This window comes from Metopolophium dirhodum, chromosome 9 (assembly GCF_019925205.1).
Source record: "Metopolophium dirhodum isolate CAU chromosome 9, ASM1992520v1, whole genome shotgun sequence".
Lineage (NCBI taxonomy): Eukaryota > Metazoa > Arthropoda > Insecta > Hemiptera > Aphididae > Metopolophium > Metopolophium dirhodum.
Genome location: NC_083568.1, coordinates 16,764,247 through 16,773,108, shown reverse-complemented (window position 1 = coordinate 16,773,108; position 8,862 = coordinate 16,764,247). Strand labels below are relative to the sequence as shown.

The following is an 8,862-nucleotide window of genomic DNA, read 5'->3' as shown; positions in this document are numbered from 1 at the left end:
TTCATATAAACAATATATCTTTTTGATTTAATGTTTACTGAAATGATTTTGAATCCATATCGATATCATATTATAGTGTTTTTTTTTTGAGCGCCAATGGTCATTATGTTTTTCCAAGAATATAAATCTGTTTCCTAAATATTATCATTACTATATAATTTTAAGTTACTAGATATAATATCATATTATACTTTATAGTTATTATTTTATTCCAATAAGTACGAAGTCGAGATAATGAAGCTTTTTATTTATGATATTTAATAATGATTTTAATAATATTTTCACGGTAATGGCGGTATGACGGTTTCATTACTCGATAACACGTATAGATACCTGAAAATCATACGTAATTATATTTTATCAGTATTACCTAATTTATGTATGTGATTTGATTGACATATAATATATTACACACACGCACACGCATACGCACGATGTAATTCACGTATTTAGATCAAAATATCGTATCACTCAAGAGAATTTATTTACTTTTAAGTAAATATTAAGTTTCTGATTTTTTTTTTAAAATTTTAAAAGTCATATTTTGAGTTATTTGCGTGGTTTTAGATATTTTAATTTTTCGTTAATTTTGCACCTAGACTATAAGATAATATATTTTTTTTTCTGCAGTTTAGGACCATAGTATTAGAGAACTAATAATTCACACGAGGAAAACATAATATTAAAGTGAACTTTAGAAAAATTGCCATACTACAGTAGGTATTTCATTACACAATTATTTAAACGGTATTAATGTGACATTGTAAGATAGTCGTAATAGTATCCCGAGACCTATTCATATATACACGTGATATTTTAGACAGGTACTGTTTTAAATTAAAACATTAATATTTACAAAATGTTTTCAAAACACATTTTGTTGTGTATACGCATGTCCCATGGGTCATTAAACAACAATAATACACCCACACTATGCGACAAAATAGAAAACACAAAACACTCATTTGCATTACAAACGTGTGATACGAGTAATCGATTCCAAACACTTCTTCATTGTGGCTAACAAGGGGAAAGAATGAAAAAATTACCAAAACAAAACAATATTACAGTCGAAGATGACTGTTTTGACTCGAAGAAGTTGCGAACTATTGTTCTAAAAACACAAACTCAATTGTTTACGCGAAGACACACGTAAAAAATCAAATAAAACATAAACAGTTCACACACTAGCTGACTTGGCATTTGGTAAGTTTTATTAATAAAGGACATAACATTAACATTGTGTTCAGTCTTCGTCGAGGCGTTATCATAGTCGTTGGCGATGTGTTTTTGAACCATAATGGCTCTGAAATTAATTTGTGTGGCTACTCTTGCTACGGCGATACCATTGGCAGCGTTTAACCATAGTGCCGGAAAAAAAGAATCTGAATTCGACAAGATATGGGAAACAACGATGAGACAAGGTATTAAAACGTAAAATGTTATCCCTAATAAATTGGAATTGTATGCTACAATTTTTCGATTAATGTAATTTACTACTCATCATTTTGGGGTCATAAGATTCGATAAGTTACTTTAATCGTTTATAAATTATTAAGAACATAATAATATTAAAATGATTGTCTAATTATTTTGAACACTTTTTTTTTCTAATTCATTACATTTGTTTATCAAAATAATATTCATATATTATTATTTACTATATTATGTAGTATTAAAATTATAATAATTATATAGTAACAAATTCTTGCTAAAAATTATAATACATCATTTGTAAAATAAAATGTAAATTGAATAAAATGTTTCAATTAAATCATAATATATTAAACTTCAAACTAAAAGTATTATAGTGGTGTCGTTTAACTTCGTTTCAAACGTTTAATAATACCATTTTATACAATATTTACCTGTGCATTGCATACGTTATACACGCTCTGACGGTCAGGAATCATTGGCCGAAGACTATGAGCAGGGATCAGGAAAATAACCCGTCAGAATGATTGCAGGATGCTACTCCAACTGTAATATTCATCCATGAAAATAGTTTTACACCGGAAAAAATTACAGTATTCAAAGAAACCTTACCAATTTTTTATCACACACAATTTAATTCCATATTTTGTGACCTTTTATGTTTTGTTTTTTTTTTTATAACTTTAAGACAGTCCAAATTATTTATTCGTACAGATTCTTTTTTTGTTTTTAAATTTGTTAATTAAAAACTATTGAGCATTATTCATATCAAAAAACAAAAACGCTACAACACAGAAAAGTTATCTTCTATATTATGTAGTATAATAATATGAACATTTGTTAAATGTACTCGTATTAGTTTACCCGCAAGGAACCATGTTTCTATATTATAATCTCATTACCACGTAAGAACCTTGGTTGGTACTGAGGCAGGATCTTTTTGAATTAGCTTAAATTAGTATTTTTTAAAAATATAAATTTTAGATTAAACCTTTTGGTTCTTCTCGAATCTTCATTAAAATTGCCTATACTAAGCCCCTTTAATGACGAGTGTGTAGCGTCCATTAATTTCATTACGTGAACATAGTAATCATTTGTAGAAACCAAACGAAATTCTCAATATTTTTTTTATTTATTTACTTAATTATGTTAATTACACAATTCGGGATTTGATCAATTTATAATTAGTTTATTCAAACGTAAGAAATGGTGGTGTAAACATAACATAATATTTAATAACAATAAAAATATCTAATAACATTTTAAAAGTAGATTCGATTACATGTTAAAAATCGGTACGTAAATATTTAGAAAAAGAATGTTTTAGAATATTATTGACTGCACACACACAATATATAATTTCATTAAAATGTTTAAACCATAGTATTTGTTGAGGAGGTAGGGCTCGAAAAAGAAACTATTAGTCAGGAAAAACGGACATGAAAAATCGTGAAAGGGATTTGGGGGAATATTGGTAAGGTAAATCGATTAGGCCACGTAATAATTTAACCAAATAACAAAGGTTGTCAACGAGGTATGTACCGTAAGTCAGATGATATTTAATATTTCCGAACGACAAAACGATCATTATTGCTCCGAGTTTCAAAACAGTTGAATAATACATTGTTCTTAACTGCCAGTATAGTTGCCTATTCTATTTGACTGTTTTCGACTAGAATATTTTCAAAATAAATACATTTAATATAACCAGAGTGCTTCCTAGTGATTAAAAAACGAACTAAAATAATACAATTCACTATTGGTTATATTAATTGTACGTTATTATAATATTATTATTACTTAATAATACATTATACACGATTAATATTTATATATTTAAATAGAGTTTATTAAGATTAATTTTACTGCTATTTAGTTTAATATATTATTGCAAAATTTTTTAAATAGTCTAAACTCACGTTAATATGGTACGCATACTATTATAATATAGGTTTCAGTATGAATAAAAATATATTAATATAGGCCTGGATTTTCAGAAGAATTTGACGGCATGCCACTACCCGAGAACTCAGATCTACCGACTGTCACTCAAATTACACCGGCAATTGTGAAAATCGGACAACGTTACGGTGTCCCGTATACACAATTTTTGGGAAAAAAGAAACACCATCACAGTCCTGGTAATTGATTCGATAAATAACATCTTCTCACATGTAAAATAAATTAAATCAAAAATATCGCAGTATTGTTTGACAGAATGGTCAAAAATAAAAACAGTTTAATATCTTAAGTCTATCGCACTGGTGATCGCCAGATATTAGTACGACGAAGAACCTTGACTTGGTCAAATTAAAGTAGGTGGGCTCTGTTTACATTTAAAAAAAGAGCGTCCACATCACTTGTTAAACGTTATTGAGCCTCCTAATACCAATAACACCCCTTTTTAAATCATATTACAAAAGATATTTATAAATAATCAATAGGTATAAAAAAATAAAAATAAAAATACAAGCTAATATAAGACATAGATATTTACTGGAGTCTGTAGGTACCTATTATAATATATTATAGTTGTAAATAATAACAAACTCAAAACGATAGTAAAAGTAAATTAATTAATAGTTTACTAATAATTAGTTAATATTAACTATGGATCCGTAGTTATGGAATAATCCATAAGACAAATTGTAAATAATAATAGTAGAGGTACTGTAAAATTATTTAGGGTTAGTACTTGGTTCGAGCACTGCAAACAACTACCACAATGGTCCAACTGTACATTAATTCAATTATAATATATGAAATTATGCTTGCGATTAAATCTGCATTACAGCATTTCTTTTACACCGCTTTTATAACTGAATAAATAAAAATAAAATACTGTTATGAATTTTATCATATTAAAGTTTTACTAATTTATTAAAATATTATAATAATTTTATATTTTTATTCACCCCAATGTAAAAATACACGTAAGCTCTATATTATTTTTTTATGCATTTGCTAATCTGTAAGATTTAAAGAATTTATGTGCTGACATGATATTATCGAGTCAATAATATTAAACATTGTCTCCAGATTGGTGTGAAGATCTATACATTTTTTCACTTTCATAATGAAAAGAAAAAAATACTAATGAAAAAACATAGTTTTTTAAAAAAAACTGAAATTAAAAAAGATAGGCAAACCTTTCGACACATACTATTATGATTATAGATTGATGATATTATTATTATGATTAGATGTAATATAGAGGCCATAGACTCGACGATTTTATGTATGATTTTTCCTCATCTGCCCGAGTAACCAATGGGAACCATTTACATACAAAAAATATTAATTTCTTCTTATGTCAACTTATTTTTACTATTACAATGTACAATAATTTGTAACCAATGGCAAGTGGCAACCATTTATATAAAAAAAAATATAGATATTCATCGTCAATCTCAAAATCCAAGAGTGAAGCACTTGTTTAAAACGCGAATTTTGGAAAATCCTTTCTTATAGTGCACTCCTACGCGTATGTACCATGACAATGTCAAATCTCTAGCTTTCATAGTTCAGGCTTTTACATTGATCACTCTGTCAGGGCATGTGTTCGATTATATGTGAGATAGATTATAATATAGATAATATATTAATATATCAATAAATATTAATATATAATACTAATATCGTTATAACCTGTTAAATTGCATTTTTTTTTTTGCAGGGAAAAAAGATGATTTCATGGAGCACGTGGTGGGCGCGTCTCTCATGTCGGGCGGCACTTTGTTGTCGCTGGGCGCACTGGCTATGGTCGTGATGGCCAGCAAAGCTCTGCTGTTCGCGTTCGGCGCTATCGTGTTGACGTGCATGAACTCGGGCTGGACGACCGGGTGGCACAAGCCCTGGGAAAAGGCGAGCACCGTCTACGAAGTGGTGGCTAAACCACAGATCGTGCACGGTCACACCTACTCCGAGGAAGTGCACCACGATCCATACACAGCAACGTACCCGCAGCAGCAGCTGCAGTCGTCCAGTGCCGGAGAATACTACAGCGGATATCCGGTACAGCCACATTGATGGCCGCCAGAGACACTGTTCCTATTCAGCTGATAAACGTCACAATATTATTTATTATCATTATTATTTATTAATTTATTATTTTTATTATCATCACTATGATATTCCGATTATGAGTGTTAATATTGTTGTTATTATTATTATTATTATCGATTCCGATTATGTCCTTCAAAAAATGTATTGTATATGAAGAGTTACATCAACACATCCGTCATCTAGTATTGCTTTAGGATTAGGTAGACCGGCCTTGTAGGGAGCAGATCAGATATACGTACCTACCCTCATGATATACATTAACACTGAGGCAGCTTATAGGTCTATGCTACCTACTAGGTAATATTATTAGGCACGTAAACGGCGTCAAGATGGCAAGCCAGAATTGATCTGAAAGACTTTAATGCAGAGGGAAGTTGCAGAGAAAATATAGCAAACGACTGCTGTAAGGACGAGCAAAGTCTGTGTCCTGTCGACAGTGTTGAGACTTATCTAGATTTATAATATTTATAACAATTAATAATAAATTAATAATAATAAATTTAAAATATTCAGTTTTTTTTACTGAAATTGTTCTCATTGTACTAATAGTACATAATATTAACATATTAATATATTACTGTATGCACAATGCACCTATTGGCTATTAGTTACGATATTATATCCACGTAGGCAAAGAAATAAATATGTTATTTAAATGTAATAAAAATTAATTTTATCTACCACGTCTTTATCTAATCTAGGAAAATGTAAAATGTATTTATTTTTATCAGTTTCTAGATGCATGTATACACAATTATTAATTCTATCTTAGATAGATTAAATTTTCGTAATCTATTCTCAGAACTGCCTGTAGAGGCCCTAATAAAAACGACGTTCATATTTTAAAGTAGAATAAAAGAAAAGCATTCGTCTGTCGCATATATGTTCGCGGAAATCGCGTCGGAGAAAACTCGGTGAATCGTCATGCGTTATTATATTCCACGCCATCGATGTGATTTTATTGTTATTTTTATATTATAATTTATAACCGATTTTCGTACGGGACGATTTTCCAACTCGACATTGACGATGTCAGCGGCGGCGGTTTTCCACGACTCTGCTTCGCAGGTCCCGTCCGTCTCTGCGACGGAGTACCTAATCCGTCGAATAATAAAAACGTCTCCCATCAGCCATCGTATTATTATATTCTATTTGCGAGTAACTATTATTATTATGTATTATTGTACATTATAAATCGCATAATAACATAATATCATGGGCAGGCAGACATCAGCTGCTGCATTTCACGCATTTCGTCCCGAAAACAATGCGATTTCTCGTCGAATATCTTCACGTTTAATCGTACAGTATAATAATATATTATATTATTTATTATTATTCTTATTATTATTAGCTGCGCTGTCGATTGGCCGGCGCGCGCGTATTGCGTCCCTACGTGTTCATTTAAATGTCCGTCAAAATATACTCAAATGGGTCCGTCGTAAAAATAATATAATATATTCGTAATTTCACAATATCATAACAGACGGTCAGCCTTAATCGGACCGGCGGTGGAAAAGAAATAATACAAAATTCAATATCGCATAATATGGCCAATATTATGATCGCTGCAGTCGCTATTATAGTTCACCCGTTCGACTGTGACTTACGTGCTTTAACTGCGTTCGCCTTAAACTCCGCGTGGCCTATATCAGTGGCGGAACGACCGAGAATTTTTGGGACAACATTTATCCCAGACAAAAAAATGCAGGGTGGGTGGACGTGCCGCTTGGCACCGAATGACTTTTGGGTGTAACTACACTTGAGTATCAATATTTCAAGAGGTAGGTGGGTTGAAAATATTTTTCCGTCCACGAATAAAAATTTATTTTTGCCGCCACTGGCCCTTATCTATATAATATTATTATGTAATACATTAATTCCATGTTATCGTCAATGTTGCAGTGATTGAACATCGGTTAGCCGAATTCATTATTTATTTATACTTAACTTCATATTATAATGTGTATTGTGTATTACTATAATATGAATGAATAGCAAAAACGATAATAATTAATTTAACATTTATAGACCCGTTACATTAGCCTCTGGAAATGTATAAAAGTAATTTGAACGGATTAGAGCAAAAATTATTCTTTTGTGTAAAAACAAATTTTAATTTTTAGGTCAGTTCAATAGTACATAATATCACATTGTTTGCCTCGGAACAAACAATTTAATTTTAAGTATATAATTGCAAGTATAATGCGTGAGTTGATTATATTATGACAAATCTAATTAAACAGTTTATAATGGTTTTTTTTATAATTTAGTTATCACCATACGCATATTATTACATATTATATAAAATATAAATAAATATAAATAATCATGATATTCAGACAGAAATGTATAAACTATTAATTATTTGAATATTTTAATTATTTTCAAAACCGAATTAACTAAATAAATTGATATAGTAACGCAATATTGTTTATCAATTTCATAAGCTTAACGTACATAATTATAAATACAATTTAAAAACAAATTATGCCCACCAAATGATTATTTTTTAATTATTAGTGGGCAGGTATACGTATCTAAAAATATTCATTAAATATAATTTTAGGTAGCTGTACTTTCTTTAGAGGTGTTTGACTTGTGATTATAATATACGTAGTTAATGGCTTGTTAGTTGTTACTAGTATCCTAATAATCGTATAATGCTTTTCGATGCGGTTTAAATAAATAATAATTGTAGAAACGTGACAAGCGATATAATACTGGCTTTGCCTATAATAATAATACAATGCCTATAAGTAGATGCCGATGTGCACAAACATATTTTACTATTAGATTTTATAAATTACATATGCTCAATTAGCAATCGAGAATACCAGATTTCTAGGACCATTGTCAAAAAAAAAAAAAAACACCAAACGTCCGAATAGAAACATTTTCTAATTGGAAAAAAAGTGATATCTCGGGATTATCATTCCGTCTATACAAATACGAAGTAATAATAATATGCAGTAAATACCAAACGTCATACGTTAATAGTCAATAAAAGTGAAAAAGAAAAATATGATCCAATTTCCAATTTTAGGATACGTTTTGAATTTGGTACTAAAATTTTTGATAACTTTTAAATATTTATTGCTCAGCGTTTCTGTTTGATTTATTATACACAATAATTATTTAAATTATTAATAATATTATAATTAAATTATTATTATTATTATTATTAAGGTTTTGAGATATCGCGAGAATTCTCTGCACAATTATTAGTTATTATACAATAATATTACCGATTTATTTTCGCAATATTTTACTGCAATTTCAAAACATACACACGTATATTATAATATTTAATAGAGTCTATTAATTGTTTTGAACCGAACATTATTTTTGGATGGTGTTTGA

At 29.5% G+C, this 8,862-nt stretch overlaps 1 protein-coding gene across 1 annotated transcript; it reads left to right on the top strand.

The window, feature by feature from the left end:
- Positions 1 to 1,209: 1,209 nt before the first annotated feature.
- On the top strand, positions 1,210 to 6,120 carry LOC132952609 (uncharacterized). The gene is made up of 3 exons (XM_061024944.1): positions 1,210 to 1,424; positions 3,432 to 3,575; positions 5,111 to 6,120. Exons 1-3 carry the CDS (start codon positions 1,301 to 1,303, stop codon positions 5,461 to 5,463), a joined length of 621 nt encoding a protein of 206 aa, XP_060880927.1. The 5' UTR covers positions 1,210 to 1,300; the 3' UTR covers positions 5,464 to 6,120.
- Positions 6,121 to 8,862: the final 2,742 nt, after the last annotated feature.

Excerpts from the sequence above, each read along its gene's own strand:
- LOC132952609 (XM_061024944.1), top strand. The coding sequence starts at position 1,301 with ATGGCTCTGAAATTAATTTGTGTGGCTACTCTTGCTACGGCGATACCA. Across the intron at positions 1,425-3,431 it reads GGAAACAACGATGAGACAAG|AAGAATTTGACGGCATGCCA; the intron begins GTATTAAAACGT and ends CTGGATTTTCAG. Across the intron at positions 3,576-5,110 it reads GAAACACCATCACAGTCCTG|GGAAAAAAGATGATTTCATG; the intron begins GTAATTGATTCG and ends TTTTTTTTGCAG.